Source organism: Mustelus asterias, chromosome 1 (assembly GCF_964213995.1).
Source record: "Mustelus asterias chromosome 1, sMusAst1.hap1.1, whole genome shotgun sequence".
In the NCBI taxonomy this organism is placed as follows: domain Eukaryota; kingdom Metazoa; phylum Chordata; class Chondrichthyes; order Carcharhiniformes; family Triakidae; genus Mustelus; species Mustelus asterias.
The window spans coordinates 27,305,989-27,325,121 of record NC_135801.1 but is presented as its reverse complement, the minus strand read 5'-3'; the positions used below and the strand labels follow the sequence as shown (position 1 = coordinate 27,325,121).

Here is a 19,133-nt window from a genome sequence, read left to right as displayed (position 1 = left end):
ATCCTTGTTCTTTGCTCTCCATTATCAATCTAATCCTCAAGAACAATGACCACTCTTAAAGTGTTGCCCATAGACACTTGGCCACCTTATTCCTTAGTACCAGATCCAGGAATGCCTCCTTCGTATTTGGACTGAGAACATACTGGTCTCCTGAACACATTTTAGAAATTCTGTCCCTCATTCCCTGTATTTCAACATTATCCCAATCGACATTTGACTATCGAAGTCCCCCAATATCGCCATTCTACACTTCTTGCGCATCTCTGCGGTTTCCTTGAAGACTTGCTCCTCTCGCGATATGGAGGGCTGCTGAACACTTCCAGTAGTGTGATCATGTTGTTTTTTTCTGCTCAACTCTAATGAAATGGATTCTGTCCTTTCTTCAAGAACATCCTCCCTTTCCAACTCCTAATCAATGCTGCTACCTCACCTTTTTCTCCTTCCCTATCTTTTTTGAAAACTGTACATCTTTTATCAAACACCCAGTCCTCACCATTTATAAGCCACAATTCCATTACTGCCATTATATCAAACTTCCCCAATGCAATTTGTGCTTGCTGCTCAATAATCTTATTCAACACAATTTTGTATCTACATACATGCATTCCAAATTTGCCTTTATTCTTTGTGATCATTCTTAGTCTGCCCCTATCTAATATATTTCCTTCTCTACGACTACACATGTATCTTATTCCTCTCTTCTACTTCTCTGGGATACTGTCCAACCCCTGGCCAATTTTGTTTGAACCCTCCCAACCATACCAGTAAACCCCTCAGCAAGGATATCGGTTTTAATCGTTAGATACATCCTATCCCTTTTGAATAGGTGCTTCCTGCTCCAGAACGTACTGCAATATCCCAGAAATCCGAAGCCCTCCCTCCTGCATCAAGCCATGCATTGATCCTCCCTATTTTGAGCAATCCAGAGATTACTACCCTCACATTTTTACCTTTTAACCTACTCCTTAGCCTCCGAATACCAGACTCCATACATGCTGCTGCCACTGACATGTACCACAACTGTTGGCTCACTCTCCTCCCCCCTGCAAAATATTGCACATCCCGTGACGTCCTTTAGCCTGGGACCAGAGAGGCAACTCAGCAACGAGGACTTGATGGTTTCAGAAATGCTTGCTTGCCCCCTTAAGTATGAAATCATCTATTATGACTGCATGTCTGCTTTTGCTATTCCCTCCTGTCCCTTGCCTATTGGTGCCATGGTCTGGACTGCACCCCTTCAATGCACCATCACTCCAAGAAACTTCCAATATTGAATACCGGTCTGAGAGTGATACACACCCAGACCCCTAATATTTGCAGCCTCTTCCTAATCTTCTGATGGCCATCCACCTACTGTACTGAACTCTTACTGTTTGTGGTCAATGTTTGGCAAGTGACTGAGCATCTCACACATTGCTAATTACTTACCTTTTCTATAGTAGATCTCAAAAGCAAAAAGATGGGTTTCAATTTTGTTCTTTACCAAGGTTTTAAGAGGTGTCAAAAATTTAATGGCTTCTTCAAGTGGACTGTCCACCTATTTAACAGAAAACAAACTTGTTAAGACCCTGGTTTTGATGCTGCAAAAGCTCTAGCGACAATGTTTATGTTGGTACCACCGGTGGTGAGGACACCAATTGGTCCTCCCTGACATCCAAGAGCACTTCCACCAAGTTCACGAGACAGTATTTGGGAGCAGAGACTCCGCACAATTCCTCATCTCACAAACAGTGTTGCAAAACTGTGGCAAATGAACGGCTGTCTTATTTAGGTGAAATAATGCTGCACAGAACAAAGGCTTTCCTGGTGCGCAAGAGATAGCGAACTAGTTTGGCTAATCGTGAAATATCAGGTCGACACATTGCATTTTTAACATTACGGTTTAGAAAATTCAGTTTAAACAAGGGACTACTTTGGCTGAAGGGCAGGAAAGGCAGGGAAGAAATAGGATTCAAAACAAGGAGCTCTCTCAAGTTCCCAAGAAAAACAGAAGTTCAAAAACTATAATCACAAAGGCATCCCAAGTTCTTGGTTGCATAGAATATTTGTTAATCTACTCCACATAGACAACCCGAAATTCAGAGTAACTACACAAGCTTTATTGCATACCTTTGCTAATTTTTCGGGTACTAGCTCCTCCTTTTGTGCACCAATCTCTTCCTCATCCTCTTCCTTCTTCTTGCGTTGATTTTTCAGTTGCTTCTCTTTTTCTGCATTCCTCTTCTCTTCCTCCAATTGTGCCTTCTTCTGCGCCCGACGCTGCTTATTCCGTAACTTCTTTAACTCTTTATCTGACAGATTCGCTGCAGGAAAAGAAAACAGGCATTTAATGTTTTGGGAATGAACAAAATAAACCAACTAGCCCATTTGCTGTTGGCTACCATGTTTATCAAGAACAAGAAAGGAGGAAGAACAAGATTAAATTATTTAACCAGAAGTCAACAAATACCTGTATCAGCTTCCAATTCTTTGTTTTCGTCAGTTAGTGGATGATCATGAAGTTTCAGGTAGATCTCAATAGCCACCTTTGCAGCTTTAAAATAAAATGGATGACACCGGAGCACATCTTCTAGCTTAAGTAAATCCACATACGACCTCAATGTCATTTTCCTCATGCAATACGTGTGGAAATCAAACTGGTCGTCTGTAATTTCTGCAAAATGCTATTTTAAAAAAAAGCTTAAAATCAGCACGGAATCTTACAGATAGAAGTGCATAAAGGTAAACCATTGATTTCTTAATGTTCCATTTTATAATCATGTGCAAATATGCTGTTCTCCAGTCCAGTGGATCTAAGGAGCAACTAGTTTGAGACAGAAGGGGTGGAATTTTATGGTCCTGTCAATGTGGCTAGCCACTCTAAACTCCATCAACTTCAGCAGGAACAGAAGATCCTGCCAGTGGGAATGGTGTTAAAATTCCTCCCTTTCTTTTCAGTTTTTAATAACTGGTTTTCTGAAATATGACTAAATAGATTTAAATATTTGAAATAAGAACAGAAACCCACATTCCATTGAATCCCATGGGCTTATATCAATACTAGTATCCCTTCAAAGTCACCAACACCAGTATAAAAATAACTACGAGTAGCTATTTTTGCCTTTTTAGATTACAATGAAGGAAAACAGCAAAAGTTTTAATTCACAAAAATATGATGTGCAAGATATTTTGCAATGCAATTGGCAAAGCCAAGCAAGAATAAAACCTTTGGGAAACATTCCAGCGACGTTAAACATTCCAGATAAGATATGGAATTTACTTGTGCAAAATTTAACATTTCATCTTCATATTTCATTAATTGGAACTGCTGTTCAGTTCTAGCAAGTTTACATCCCGTTAATATTATGTAATAGATGTACTGTTCACCTCGCTTCAAGATAGTCCCAAGCAAGCTGTTTTTTGTAGTGAATGCACTCGCCATACCAGAATTTTCATGCTAAATATAGTGCTTCTTAATTCCAACTGACAGCCACTGAATCCAAAACAGTTCAAACTGTATTCATTACAACCATAGATGGTTATTGGCAGAATGTTTGTTTCCATTATAATATAGGAAATTAGTCACAAACACTACAAGTTTATTTACTAGTGTCACAAGTAGGCTTACATTAATATTGCAACGAAGTTACTGTGAAAATCCCCTAGTTGCCACACTCCGGCGCCTGTTTGGGTACACGGAGGGAGAATTTTAGTCTGGCCAATGCACCTAACCAGCACGTCTTTCGGACTGTGGGCGGAAACCGGGGAGAACGCGCAGACTCCACACAGACAGTGACCCAAGCTGGGAATTGAACCTGGGTCCTTGACGCTGTGAGGCAGCAGTGCTAACCACTGTGCCACCCATTAGGGTTAACTCGGCATTTGAGAAGACTTGGGATATCCTTCTTTAACTACAGTATTTTCAGTTACTAGACTGAAGCGCAAGAATGCATCTTTTGGCAGAGTAAGCTTTTAGTGAAAGGGAACAAATGATTGTGTATTTAAATTTAACAATGCAAGCACAAGTATATTTGGGTTAAAAGAACTATTTCAATCAGCTACTAGAGAATAAAATTCCAGTCTTCAAATCAATCTCAGACTAAGAATTGTCTCAATTTTGATTTTAGGTGGTATATTTCAAAGTTTTAAAAGTAGAAAGTCGATGAAGATTCCTGTGTTCAGTGGTTAAGTTGATCTATAGGTGACCAGTACTTATGGAAGCTGTATTAACTTTGAGTTTGTCATCGTTTTGGATAGTATGTTTCCTAAATGATCTACGATGCTTCAATCTGCAATTTGGAATTGAAAACCAGTCTTCTGTCTCAACTGGGACAAAGTAACCACTGAAGTAACATATTCCCAACATCATTGACTTATTGCTGAGTCAGTGTACCTAGTTGGACATCTTTCATCAAAGAATGATGGAGAATGGTTTTACATTCTATAACCCACAAATCCATTTGTGGTACATGAGCCGTTCGGTAGCCTTTTTGAGAAGTGTAAAGGAACATAATGAGTAATTTTTTTAATGCATCACAAGAGCTGCAAGAATTTTGGACCTAAAAGTGGAATCCGTTTACCGGCTACTATTTGTGTCTTTTTGCTTTAATATATTCCCTTACTTGTTGTAAATGAAACTGAACAAATAGTTTGGCTTGTATATAGCAGCCTGATAGTTCTATTTTCCTTCCTCCTAACTGATGGGAGACCTGCCATTCACCAGTAAGTAATTGGCCATAATTCAAAGTTAATAGTTAAACCTTGGCTACAACTAACCCATACATAACAGAGGATGAAGGCACATGCTAGGCTCAGAAAAGACTATCTGCATTCTGAATGAAGCTGTAACACAGTGCAACAATCCAACTACAAGTGAGCAGTAACTTTTTAAATAAAGAAATACAAAGGCAAACATGGGGGGGACAGAGCAGCGCTTGCTTTTTGCATTACTTGGAACTATCTGACATCGGATTTTCTCCCTGCCACCCACTTCAGAAACAGCAATACATTTAATGCCACACAAAGATATTCTGCTTTCTTGAACTTACCCTCTCTATTTCATGACACTTCTTCAGAGACTCTCCATATTTGTTCATTGACTGATAGGCCAGAGCACATTCTGTCTGGAACCACATACATTGCATCTCATTCAGATTGTCCACTGCAGCTGTTCCTTCCTAATTAAAAAAAAAGTTACAAATGAGCATATAACCTGAAAGTTCAGTGACACATAATTTGGAAATTATACCTTATCCGAGCTAACTATTACACCAAGTGGTTAATAAGGACATTCAGTGGAAATGATGCACCAAGCTTAGCTCAGTTACTCGGTTAAGCAACCAATTAAACCATTAGAACAAAAAGTTATGCATGTCATGTACATTATCAGTACACAATAATTCTAGGATGTGCTTTTAAAAGTTCTCTTTTCCAGACAGCAAACTACCATTTTTATGAAGTATCCTTACCAACTGCAATGTAGAGTACCAGGCAAATGAATTATATAAAAACAAAATTCGCACCATGTTATTTGTCATGTAGCTTATGTTCATAACAGCTGCTTATAGTGTATACTTAATCAGCAATGAAGATACCAACTCTTGTAAACTTGGAACACATCTCCTCAGCTTCCTTCACAAGGTTGGCCTTTAGCATGTATTTAGCACATTTGGAATTTATAAATCTGTCAGCTGTATCCAAGGCTTGAGCCTCATCCATCCATTTGGCAGCTTCCTTTATGTTTCCGGCATGCTACAGGGTAAATAACGTTATGTTAGACAGAGGAATTAGTACAGTTCAATGTCACCAATTTGATTGCAAACACAAATCTTCAGTTTACAGACATATGCTTAAAACATTTACACTTCAAATCAATTCAGATCCAGTAAACTTTTATATTAAACACTCTTTATGATAAACTAATTTACAATTTTGACATCCACGTTAAAGTTGTTACTTATAACTTTTCAGGACCACAACAAAAATCAATTTTGTTTTTTTAAAAAAAGACTGCATTGCCAGATTGGTATGAATGGAGGAGGAAGAAATTCAGAACATACAATTTTTGTGTTTAAACATTCCAAATTTCAGAAAGTGTTGCTAAAGTACAGAATTCTTCGACATTTTTACCTTGTAGATTTTGGCCTTGACAAGGAACAGTTCTATGAGAGTTGGGGTACTCTCAATTGCAGCATTGATGTATTCCAAGGCCAGAGAGGGTTGTCCAATTCTATCATAATGTTGAGCTAAAAAGTACTGGACCCACAGTCGAGTAGTAGGTGGTTCGAGGTTTCCATCATCTATAAATGGAGGAGGAAAACTAAATTCAAATGGAATCTTAAATAGTTTCCGGGCAAGCATGCAAACCAAAGGCAAAATTATTTAAAACAACTTGCATTTATATGGTGTTTGACCGTAATAAAACACCCCAAGGCACTTCACATGAGCGCTCTGAATCCAAGTTTGACATCAAGCTCTAAAAGATACAAGGCAGGTGAACAAAAGACTGTTCAAAAAGGTAGGAATTAAGGGCTGTCCTAACAGAGTAGTGGGCAGTGAAGCTTCGGGAGAGAATTCCAGAGCTTAGGGCCTTGGCAGCTGAAGACATGGCCTTCAATGGTGGAACAATTGAAATTGGGATACTCAAGAGGCCAGCATTAGACTGAAGATAGGTTGGAGTCGGTGGGCCTGGAGTAGGTCACACACAAGGACAGGCAAGTCCACGGGAGAATTTGAAAACAAGGATGAGAATTTTAAAATCAAGGTGTTGCTTAACAAAGCACAGGTCAGTGAGAATAGGGATGATTGATGAATGGCACTCAGGACACGGGCAGCAGAGGTTCAGATGACCTCAGGCTTTGACGGTAGAATGTGGGAAGCTGATCTGGAATACAGTGGAACTGCCAAATCTAGAGGACACAAACGTTGAAGGTTTCAACAAATGAGCTGAGACTAGGATGGAGCTGGGAGATATTATGGAGGTGGAAATAGACATTCCTACTGATGGTGTGGATGATGTTACAAGTTCACCTCAGCGTCAAATGTGACACCAGTAAGAGTTGGTGGGTAGGAAATTGAGTTTTTTTGCAAGGATCAAACATGATAGTTATGGTCTTCCCACCATTTAATTGCAAGAAATTTCTACTCAAAGTCTGACAATTTAGTGAGAGTCGAGACGGATGATGGTGAGATACACTGGATGTTATCATGGGGCACACAAACATTGGTGCCGGACTTTTACATGATGTCAGCAAGGGAAGCTTCTTGATCAGCAATAGGAAGGGGCCAAGGACAGATTATTGGAGGACAATGCAGAAAATGGTGTGACAACAGGTAGAGAAGCCACTACAGGTGATTCTGTCTATTCGATGGATAAGTATACAACCAAGCAAGTGCTGCCCCATCCAGCTGGACAACAGTGGAGAGGCATTGGAGGAGGATTGCGTGGGTAACCGTGTCAAAGGCCACACATCCTTAGCGGGAAGGGGTCAGTTGCATCCCCGTAATGGGTTTCAAATTGAAAGGCAATGGTAATTTCAGGAGAGTCAGTTTGCATATGCAGCTTGACAAAGTGTGTAATTTTGAGTTTATTTCTCATCATTTTGTAGACGATGGCCATGTAGAAGTATTGAATTTTCTGTATTTCTCCACAATGCTGGAGATGGGCTGGGTTAGTTTGTCATTCTTTACCTGGAACTGCAAGTGCAAGATAAAGTAATAGAAACGTTGAGAGTGTTTTGTTTTTTATAAACAGTATCGGCTTCAGAGTGAAGTGATAAGTTCACACAAAACATTGTTTAACCTATTGTTGTGAATGCTATGTGTGGTTTTGAGTGTCCCGTTACAGAAATAATAATAAAACCATGTAGATTGTTCATAGAAATCATAGAAACCCTACAGTGCAGAAGGGGGCCATTCGGCCCATCGAGTCTGCACCGACCACAATCCCACCCAGGCCCTACCCCCACATATTTACCCGCTAATCCCTCTAACCTACACATCTTAGGATTCTAAGGGGCAATTTTTAACCTGGCCAATCAATCTAACCCGCACATCTTTGGACTGTGGGAGGAAACCGGAGCACCCGGAGGAAACCCACGCAGACACGAGGAGAATGTGCAAACTCCACACAGACAGTGACCCGAGCCGGGAATCGAACCCAGGACTCTGGAGCTGTGAAGCAGCAGTGCTAACCATTGCGCTACCGTGCCGCCCTTTGTTGCCAGGAATGGGAAACTATTAAGAAACTTGGCTGGGACAATTTCCATGGAACAGTGATGATTAAGGGATGATTTGATAGAGGTGATTTAATAGTTTGAAATTTAGATTTTTTTTAAATTGTGAACAGAGGAAAAGCTATTTCTTCTGAAGAATTGTTGAAGGGCCATCAATCTGAAATTCATTGAGGAAAGAAAGCATCCATTATTTCTTGTGCCCCGATTCCCTTGTATTGCGCACCAAGATATTGTGCTTTGGTGACATTGTACAAAAACACATCCACATGTATGCTAATACCGCTCAACCATATCGCATCATCATCTTTCTTGACCTTTCCATTACCTCTGCCTGTAGAATTTCCTCCAACTAAATTTTGGGAAGGCCAAAGCCAGTGTCTTCAGTACTCTTTACAAACTCTGCCACCGCTTTCCCAGGAAATTGTCTGAGGTTGAACCGGTTTGGTTGCAATCTCATGTCATATTTGACCAAGAAAAGTTTCTGACCATATATCTGCTCCATTGCTGAGATGCCTACTTCCAAATTTGCAAGATCGCCCAACTCCATATCTCAGTTCACTGGCTGATGAAACCCTCATCCATTCATTTGTTACTTCGAGACTTCTCTCCCAAAGCGGTCCTCATCAGCCTCCCATGTTCTACCCTCTGAGCTTGAGCTCATCCAAGCTCTGCTGCCTGTTTACCAGCACACAAAGTCCCTTTCACTAATCAACCCAACGCTTGTTGACTTGTCCAAGTTCCTGGTTAAGCAATGCCTTTATTTTAAAATTTGCATCCTGGCTTTTAAATTTCTGCACGACCTTGTCCTTCCCGACCTCTAATCTTGTTCAGATGCACAACTATCCAAGATTTCTATGCTCCTCCAATTCCGACCTCGGGCATCCCTGATTTTATTTGTTCCACCACTGGTGGCAGTGATTTCAGCTGTCAAGGCCCCGAGTTCTGAACTGCCTTTCCTGGCCCTCTCTACCTCTCTTCCCTTCTTTAAGGCTCTCCTTAAAACCTAGCCTCTGTGACAAGCTTTCAGCCATCTGCCTTAATACCTCACCTGACTCAGTTTCAAGTTTTGTTAACACTTCCATGAAGCACCTTGGAAGGTTCTATTATGTTATAAAGAGCATAATATATTATATGGAGTCAGCATTATATTAATAGTATAATAGTATTAGATAGAATCAGCGCCATTACAGCAAAAATGATGGCCATTTGGCCCATTGAGTCCATGTGTCAGCATTAATAGGAATACATTACATATGGATAATATCAATACTGAACACATGTAATCCAATTTTGGGGGAAGACACTCCTAAAATGAATTAAAACAATTGTTAAAATCACAATCAATTTAGTTTTATTTCACATTATGTTGTGTACTATGGATTAGCAATAGAGCAGATAATGGTCAACATCGTAATGTTTAAGGGTTAGATTAATCTATCATAGAACAGCAGGTTTCCACTTAGTTTGGCTCTTGCATTCTGAATAAGTTGAAATGAAAGGAATATGGATAGAACAGAATACATACACAGACTCATCATTTTAACACATCGCCTAATCAGAGCAACTCAAAAATTTGTTCGGAATGGGTAGAGTTGACTGGGTCAAATTTCCTATGATTTTAGATAGTCTACTGTACTGGAATTCTTTTTACCTTGCTTTGAAAGCATGATGGTGCTGGCTGGACAAACCACAGGAGATTTAACATTGAACCTTGCTGGTATGTTGCAGGATCTTGGTTGGTTAGGTGCAACAACACCCTGAAGACAATTTACTGAGAAATTCTTCAGCCTTATCTCTCAACAACCTGCACCAAAACTTTCAGCATTTAGGAAACTGGGTTGTGTCCTTAGAAAGGGTGTGCACTCCCTAACAGATAAACCATAAATCTCTCGATACATCTGGTTTAGAATCTTGAGCATGGTGATGACTGACTGCTAATGTCACACAACTAGCTACCCAAAACAAATTTCAGGTTTGGAAATACCAAAAAAGGTTTAATGTGTATCTGACTGAGCAACATTTGAGGATTGTGCTGGTTGCATCATTCTATTTCCCATTCCTTACCCATATGTATGCTAGAAAAAAATTGACAATTGGGGGGGGGGGGGGTTTGTTGTCTTGAAGCTACAGAAATAAATGGGTATTTAGAGAGTATTTCAAAAAAGTACACAATGTTGAGACACTTGATGCAATTTCAGTTATCTGTAGATGCCTTTAAAAATAAATAAAACCAGTACATTTGTTAAGTCCATTGAAGGGACATGACAGCAATGTACAGGTACAAGTGCCTCAAAACCAGCAACTTCTGGACCGAGATTTCAGATCTGGCCAGTTTTTGAAGAAAAAAATTGGAACCTTAATTCAATTAACAGAAGACATGTGAAATCAAATGAACATGCCTCACTTTAAAATAACGTTTGGAAAAATAATTAAAGTAAAGTAAAGCTGACTTGCAGGCTGTGTTGCATTCAAAGTACCGGTCTGTCAGGTGGGGTCAGGTCCAAATGGACCACTTGAGTGTAGGAAAAGACTCGCATGCAAAGCCCAGTCCAACACCATGCCAACGAATAACCTAACTGAATTGTCCCAGCAAGTTATCTTAATCATTCAACAAGAATTAAAATCGATGCATGGCAACTTAGAAAAACGTCCACTTTTTGGACAGATTGAGTTTTTGGATAGTTGGGTTTGAGATAGTGGACCTGTACATGATTTCACCTCAAGATAATGGGACTTAAAAATGCAGTTAGATTTTAATCATGCAGCACTTTGATGAAAAGTGTCATACCGCCACCTCCATCTAAAAGTGTATGTTTTTGAAAGGGTCCAAGAACAAAGCAAGGTTCAACATTTACGTCATGCATGTACAAATAATGAAACTTACCATTTGGGTTAAAGAGGTTGCAACTTTTCAAAGAAGTTTCATACCCAACTACTAATTCTTCTAGAATCGATACCTATAAAAATAAAAGACCCTTAAACTTTCTCCTTTGAAACAAAATTAAGAATACAAGAGCTTAGATACGGTTATGAACAAAGCAGTTACCTTCTCTTTATCATTGTATAATGACTTCAGGGTCGTAAACACAGGAGGACAACCTTTGCTGAAATTTATCCTCAAATATTTGTCCAAAACCTCTCTGAACTTTTCCCCTGGCAGGAAGAGAAACAGTTCAACAGACTTCCATTACTGAACATGACTGATAACACAGCACATAACCAGCGACTTCTTCAATAAAGTTTTGAAAGCATTTTTGCATGGCTATAGATAGTGGACTGGTAGACTATTCCAAGAGCGATATCATAAATCTAGTCAACATAGCAACTGAAAAGTCTTGGAAATACATCAAGGTCATTAGGCTCTCCATATCTGTCCAAGAAGGGAGGACAACATCGGATGGGATGCATTTGACATATTAACTTTATTTTGTCACAGGATCCAAAAAGAATAATCTGTTCACATGGGACAATAATCAAATAAATGCTCCAACAGTTTTCGCCAGATTTAAATCAGGGTAACAACGAAGTGTTCGCCATTTGTTATATACCCAAGAGCAACCAAACCTGAGCAGCCCTGGCAGAAGGACTGTCTGGTGTACTCTCCCAAGTGCATATAACTAATGCTCTATTGTCTGGGGGCCCAAATCTTCTTTCATGTTTCATTTCAGTTAATATTAAGTAAATAACTTATCTGAAATTTATAGGCCAAACCGCAAAAACCAGTTAATGTGATGGTGCATGCACAAAAGCAAGTCAACCAGCACCTCCAAGTACTTGCTGCAGAACCTCTACCAAACCAACACAGTTTTAGGGTTCCAATGTTCGTGGAGAGGACCAGAGATGCAATAATTGTCAGGTATATCCAAGGCTCATCAGTGAACAAAGTAAACATTAGGTAAAATTCTTAACTGATTTTCTTGAAGCCTATTACTAATATAGAATACAATGGAATTTAAAGGCCATGGCAGTGACCCCATCCACTGGCTGGAAAGCCGGGGGGCAACACTGCCACAGCCATTTCTAGAAGGCCCGAGGGAATTAGATATCAATTAGGCAGTTAGCTGCCTGGTGTCTGGACTTCCATGTCTTTAGAAATCCAGCCTCCAAGACCGACAGCACCATTGGAAGCAATGGTAACTGCAGGCCCTGCAAGAAGCCAGGCGCAGCAGGCATGGATCAGGCTCCAGAACTAGTTAAGTGGGGTCAGGCTCATATGGGCCACTCAGGATAGCACTCCACCCCTCACCTTCTCTCCCAATTCTACTGCACCACCAACATGTTCCCAGGGGCAAGAGAAGGATTACATTTCCCCCATTGCCTTTTTTGGGGGGGAAAAGGAGGCAACACTCTGATTACTGTAAGAATTTTAAGAGGTGTTCTGCTCAAAACCCTTGCTGAATTGACAATCAAATTCAGCCCATATAATAGAAAATTTAGACTCTACTACATGGGTGAATAATAAAGATGTGGAGATGCCGGCGTTGGACTGGGGTAAGCACAGTAAGAAGTCTCACAACACCAGGTTAAAGTCCAGCAGGTTTATTTGGCAGCACTAGCTTTCGGAGTCTCAAGCTCCTTCATCAGGTGAGTGAGGACTTGTATTCACAAACAGGACATATAAAGACACAAACTCAATTTACAAGATAATGGTTGGAACGCGAGTCTTTACAGGTAATCAAGTCTCAAAGGAGAGACAACGTGCGTGGAGAGGGGGCCAAGCACAGGTTAAAGAGATGTGTATTGTCTCCAGTCAGGACAGTTAGTGAGATTTTGCAAGCCCAGGCTGGAGACAATATACATCTCTTTAACCTGTGCTTGGCCCTCTCCCTACTCACATTGTCTGTACCTTTAAGACTTGATTACCTGTAAAGACTTGCATTCCAACCATTATCTTGTAAATTGAGTTTGTGTCTTTATATGCCCTGTTTGTGAACACAAGTCCTCACACTCACCTGATGAAGGAGCTCGAGACTCCGAAAGCTAGTGCTGACAAATAAACCTGTTGGATTTTAACCTGGTGTTGTGAGACTTCTTACTGTGAATAATAACGGCCAGATAACATTTGAAAATGGAGGAAGTACTGGTGACCCAAACGAATGGGCTAAGGATCTGAGGGTCTAATGGGTTGGAAGGATGGGAACTAGATCAGATTATTCCTATCCATCTTCATTCAATGTGATTTAAGCAGACACAAATCCATCCTATCAGGGCACAATCTTAATTAACATTTTGCTTGGTAACAAGCCAGAAATACTGCCATAGAATCCCTACAGTGCAGACGGAGGCCATTCAGCCCATTGACTGCACTGACTCTGGCAGAAGCCCTGACACCGGCCATTTCCCCACACTATCCCCATAACCCCACACTTTTACCATGGCTAATCCATCTAACCTACACATCTTGGAACACTAAGGGGTAATTTACCATGGTCAATCCACCTCATCTGCACATCACTACAGGAGGAAACCGGAGCACCCAGAGGAAACTGGAGCACCCAGAGGAAACTCATGCAGACACGGGGAGAATGTGCAAACTCCACAGACAGTCACCCAAGGCCAGAATTGAACCTGGGTGGGTCCCTGGCGCTGAGGCAGCAGTGCTAACCTCTGTGCCACCATGATGTCCTCCGCAAGATGGAACAACAACTTCACCTGTTCCATAGAAGCGTGAAGAATCAGCCCAAAAGCAGTTCCTTATTTTGCCTGCAAGCAACAAATCACTAAATCCCCAACATTGTCAACACCCCATAGCCAGGCAGGCCATTTAGAGAAAGGCTGAGGCACACAGAACAGTATCTAATCAAGGACATATCAGCAATGTCACTGTATTAAGCTTTATTCTGAGGACATGAACAGTAGCAAAATAAATTAGGGGATGCTATTGTTTTAAAGTATAAGCACAAACTTTTCAGGGGCTTATTACTCCATATCATCATATGCAGTATAACACTGATTTCTTCCAGCAAAAGCAGCTCAATTTTATGAAGCAGTACAGGTTTTAGATTCTGAACCTGTATGGCTATCGTTGAGCTGATAAAACAGCTAGGTAGGTACATAAAAAACCCCATTAAAGAAAATTCTAATAAGCATAAAAATGCTCTCACATAACTATTAATTAATTGAAAAAAGTCACTGGATAAATGAAAATTTTTGAAAAGATTATTTCACTTACCAGATAAGAAGTTAAGAGGTAGCCTTCTAGGCACCAGCCCTTTAGGATACTTAGTCCAAGCATTTTCATAGACATCAAGTCGCTCCTCCACATTGACTAAAGATAGAATTTGAAAAGAAAACAGTTCATAGGGTTAAATTAATTCTATAGATCAAAAATGAATTAGGTTGAAAAGCTGCCTCTTCAATGGTTTAGCATTATCTGCTGATCAGCTGAACGACGCAAAAAGTGCTGATTTCAGGTTGGGTTAACTCAATTGCTAAACTTGGGGACAGCACTTGTGCTCATTGTTCCTACACTTGATAGCTAACTAGCTTAATCGAAAATCTAGATGATATATCTTGGATCAGAGCCCAATATCAGACCTAATTATAATGCCCTACACTTTTGATGGGACCATATCTAAGCACTGGGGAGAGGACAGAAAGAGAAAATAGGAAGGAAAAAAAGCACGCACTACTTTCCATAACCCTTTACTCGGTCTTGTCCACATTTTCCTCAAGCCCAATCTAGATTTAGTAACGGTCTTCACCATCAAAGCAAGTCCAGTCAATCTCCTTTTACTCCTCGTTCTATCTAATTTACTAGAAACCATTCAAGTTCTGAATGACATTTCAAAGTGTTGACTCAGTGATCTGAAAACTAACTCCCTCTCCCCTTCTCCCAGTGAAGGCAACTAAACCAATCATAGGCATGTGAAAACGCCGCTCCACTGTCAATTAAGAATGGGTCTTCAAAAAAGTGTTCATGCCATGAGTGTCACTCCACTACCATACCCAGTCTTACTACAGTAAGTGAAAGCCCTGCAAAATATAGTACAGGTCTAATTACAAAACCAATGTTTATGTTTCTGCACATCAAGTGGCTATTGCACAGAAAAAACAAAGCCATGTTCTTTACTTTGCAAAGTTAGTTCAGACTTTACTTTGGTTGTCAACTCTGAAAATTAAGGCTAACTGGAGTTTTAATTAGGTAATACATCAGAGGTCTGTCACTATGACTTCATAAAAACATTTCCAGATAAATTTATGGAACAGAAATTAGAATTCAATCTTGGACTCTCTCTCATGACAAACTCAGGTCTTGTCTCTCTCCCTTTTTTACATCCAAGGAAGCTCTGACTCAAGTATTTTTTGCCAGCCAAAACACCAAACTTGTTTTGTTCGGAAACAGATTGATGCAACCGTTTGTTACAAGAATCATACTTTTTTTTAAATTTCCCTGCTCCAAGAACCAATGAACAAATTATGGAAAGATTTGGCATCTTAAACACCAATTTGAACAAAGTTGAGGTATGAAGAAAAGAAACAGCTTTCTGAGCAAGATCAAAGCAATAAATAGATAACCATTCAAATGTAAGATGGTGATAGTGTTTGTCCAGTTCACTACCTACCCCTCCCAAACACATCTCGCTTCTCTTCACCCACCCCTACCCCACCCAGCAGTATCTCTCCCCCCATTTCCAGCAGTCTCTCTCTCTATCACTCTCCCACTCCCTGAAAACCTCTCCTCCTCCCCAAATTTTCCACCGCCAGTGCTCTGACCTCAGTCTGAATATAGCAACTGTGCACTGCTCACCCAATCAGACTGCTTCCCTCCGTTTCAGTACTGAGCCTATCAGCAGCAAACAGGAGATAAATTGCTTGTGATTGGAGGAGCAGCTCCTGACAGAATCTTCCACTCTACTTTGCGGCTCACCAGGTCTACTGGCCAGGAGGAGCATGGCAGGCCAGATTTGGGCTGTAGGCCAGGGATTGGACATGCCTGTTCTACAGCAACACAGCGATATAGATAGTTGACTGCCGTTTGAATTAATTTTGAAGACTTAAGGAACCCATCAAAAAGCATAGCAGTTAAAATCCACAATCTAAGCTTTAACAATACTAGGCGCCTTAACAGAAATGGCCACAATTCCAGGCGTAAACTCACCAGGCCTCAATGCCTTTTCTAATCCTTCATAATAGGCCCAGTTTTCAGGGTTTCTCTCCAGCAATCGCCTGTACACCTCTGCAGCCTCCTTTAGTCTGTTCAGTTTTAACATCAGTTCTCCTGTTTCAGATCAGAACACATCTTACGTCGTAACTGTTATAGTACAAAGTTAACATTGGATGGAACATATTACCCATTGAATTTTTTAAAATTACAGACACTTAAATTTGTTGAACTTTGGATGATGGACAAGGTGCCCAGTAAATGTTAACATGCAAAACTTCAGAAAAATATGGACTCTAAATGTGCTACTGAAACATGCACTGTGTACTTAAAGGCTACTTGCGAACCATGCAATCATGCTTTAAATTGCACTTGGTTGTTGTGCAGCCAACAGGGACTAAATGAAAAATAATAGAACCTAATTCCTTAATTTCGAATTTGCAAAATTTGTAGATTTCATGAACCCATGAGGTTACAAGGGTTTTTGAACTTTATATTTTTTATTTCCACCTGAAAATTTTTTAAAAGCCATAACATTTTTGATGGCATGAGGAAGAAAGTAGCACATTTGAAAGCTACAAATACACAATAGGCTGGCTTTGCTTGATTAATCGTGTTATTTCATAATTCCTAAAGTAGTAGTGGTTCCCAAACGGAGGTCTGTGAAGGGTCTACAAGACGTCTGCGAAGCTGACGGCCACCACGTGACTGGGAAATGCTGGTTTGAACGCACAAAATGTATAAATAACACACAAAATCAAACAAGTCAGAGCAAGACTTCTTGGAGCTTTTGATGCAGATAGGCGGAGGTGAGGCAGGAGACGAATCAATTGGGAGCTGCGTGGCTTGGGCCTAGGGAAAAGTAAGGTGTGCTTTTTGCCTTGGTGAGGGCCATGTGTGCGGGCGAGGACACGAGACGTGCGCGTGAGAACACAGGAGACAGACGTGCGCATGTGCGACAGAGAACAGGAGACAGACTTGCGCGTGTGAGAACGAGAGACAGACGTGCACGTGTATGAGAACATGAGACAAAGACATGTGTGTGAGAGAGAATGAGAGACGTGCACGTGAGAGAACGAAAGACAGACGAGCGTGTGTGAGAGAACGAGACCAGGAGACAGCAACGCGTGCACATGCAAGACAGGGATCTGTGTGCTCAGGCAAGAGTGATGTGTGTACGTATGTCCGAGGCAGAGAGATAGGCGTGCCCAATAATAGAACTGGCTTTCCAGCATCATTCCTCCCATTAAAAATAACAAAGGGTAAGACTTAGATACTTTTTAATCAAAGAACCTTTCAATTATTCCCAGATTAATATATGCATAGACATAGGTAGAAATCACTCCATTAATTTGATTTCTGTGTTCGCACCTATTTCATGGCAAAAAAAAGGAGCACCAATATTATGATAATGGTTGGGGTTCTTCAATGCTCTCGATAACTCACTAGGGGTTCCCTGGCTCGAAGAGATTGAGAATATACCTTAATTCTTCCAAAGCACAAACAAAAATAATTTCGAAAACAAGTTATTCAACATTAATCTTTAACCAAATTCACCAATTTAAATTGTAGTACTTCCATATTTCTCACAACGCTTAAAACTAGAGCGGACAGTGTACAAATATTAGTATTCCTACAAGTTTTAACAAATAGAGAAATTTGCTCTACCTTGGCACTCCTCCACAGCCAATTTGTCACAAATTTGTTTTTCATGATTGTCAAGATGCTCCAGAGCCTCTTTGTACATCCCTCCTTCCCGCAGCACTTGGTTCTGGTAGAGTAGCAGTTCACTATATTCATAATCAATTTTATCAGGAGAAGCCTATATACAAAACAAAAGGAATTTATTCAATTATTTTGCATAAGGATACATTTAATGCACTTTACAACAGTAGTAAAAATAAAATCAATTCCTGCCCACCCGACCCCATTGTGAAACAGTAATGCTTTTAGTTAGTAAGACTTTAGTGCAAAGCAAAGTGTTAATGCTTTCTTTTTCTACCAGAAATTCAATCACAGCCAGTCCTTGCAATACCTCTCTCTTTACAGACATAGGCTCATGTTACACTTCTCGCCATAACCCCTTTGCCTTGCTTAAAACCTAGGTCCTCGACTAGATTTAAATTTTAAGTGAACACTTACCAAATACAGCACTTTCTGTGATGCACTCAAATGCAACAACCACAGCTGAATCCTATTCAGCAGCTGAATCAGATTTTAAAAAACTTTTTGCTTTTCTCAAAAGGCCAGAGAAACTAGTGCACAAGCCCAAAAACACAACATAAACGTACATCGGAAAAAGTACCATGATTTTCCATCTATTAATTTGAAGCAGCAGAAAATTAATGCTTTAAGGCAAGAATATCGGCTTACCAATAAAGTAACGTATTATTTGATGGTTACATCCCCAAAGTTCTAAAGGTGCCAGCAGTACTTCGGCTCTCATTCCTTTGACCCCTACCCCAAAACTACTACTGTGTTATGCTGCTGATGTCATGTCTTAGCAGCAAGCTCAAATGCTCCAAGATCCACCACCTAATCTCACTGCAACATCAAGTGTTTTCATCTTCAGGTTTTCTCACCACCCACTCATTCCCTAATCAGAAATTCATTCAGAACTCTCAAATTTAGAGAATACACCTTCCCAATGCTCACATATCATTCTCACAGTGATCCTAGCTCCTGCTCCAGTGTTCATTATAAACTTGTGCTTCAATGTGGCCAGACCTCAGGGTGTGACCCAGATTATGGGAAAACCTCAAAGAACTTCCAAAACCCTGTAATCCCACTAGGTCCATTCTGAAGGACATTAATTT

The 19,133-nt window shown here is 40.3% G+C and overlaps 1 protein-coding gene across 2 annotated transcripts in view; it reads right to left on the bottom strand.

Moving 5' to 3' along the window:
* Nucleotides 1-19,133, bottom strand: part of naa15a (N-alpha-acetyltransferase 15, NatA auxiliary subunit a) — an 82,938-nt gene that overhangs the window by 19,506 nt on the left and 44,299 nt on the right. For both annotated transcript variants that reach the window (XR_013497594.1, XM_078210495.1), the window contains exons 6-16: nucleotides 17,986-18,139; nucleotides 16,315-16,434; nucleotides 14,386-14,481; nucleotides 11,260-11,366; nucleotides 11,098-11,170; nucleotides 6,109-6,278; nucleotides 5,578-5,730; nucleotides 5,028-5,156; nucleotides 2,450-2,663; nucleotides 2,110-2,303; nucleotides 1,429-1,537 (exon numbers count right to left, since the gene is read on the bottom strand). Coding sequence is in view for 1 of the 2 variants with exons in the window: in XM_078210495.1 (XP_078066621.1) it covers nucleotides 1,429-1,537; nucleotides 2,110-2,303; nucleotides 2,450-2,663; nucleotides 5,028-5,156; nucleotides 5,578-5,730; nucleotides 6,109-6,278; nucleotides 11,098-11,170; nucleotides 11,260-11,366; nucleotides 14,386-14,481; nucleotides 16,315-16,434; nucleotides 17,986-18,139 (1,519 nt within the window). In the remaining variant the exon portion in view is untranslated. The remainder of the gene's footprint in view (nucleotides 1-1,428; nucleotides 1,538-2,109; nucleotides 2,304-2,449; nucleotides 2,664-5,027; nucleotides 5,157-5,577; nucleotides 5,731-6,108; nucleotides 6,279-11,097; nucleotides 11,171-11,259; nucleotides 11,367-14,385; nucleotides 14,482-16,314; nucleotides 16,435-17,985; nucleotides 18,140-19,133) is intronic.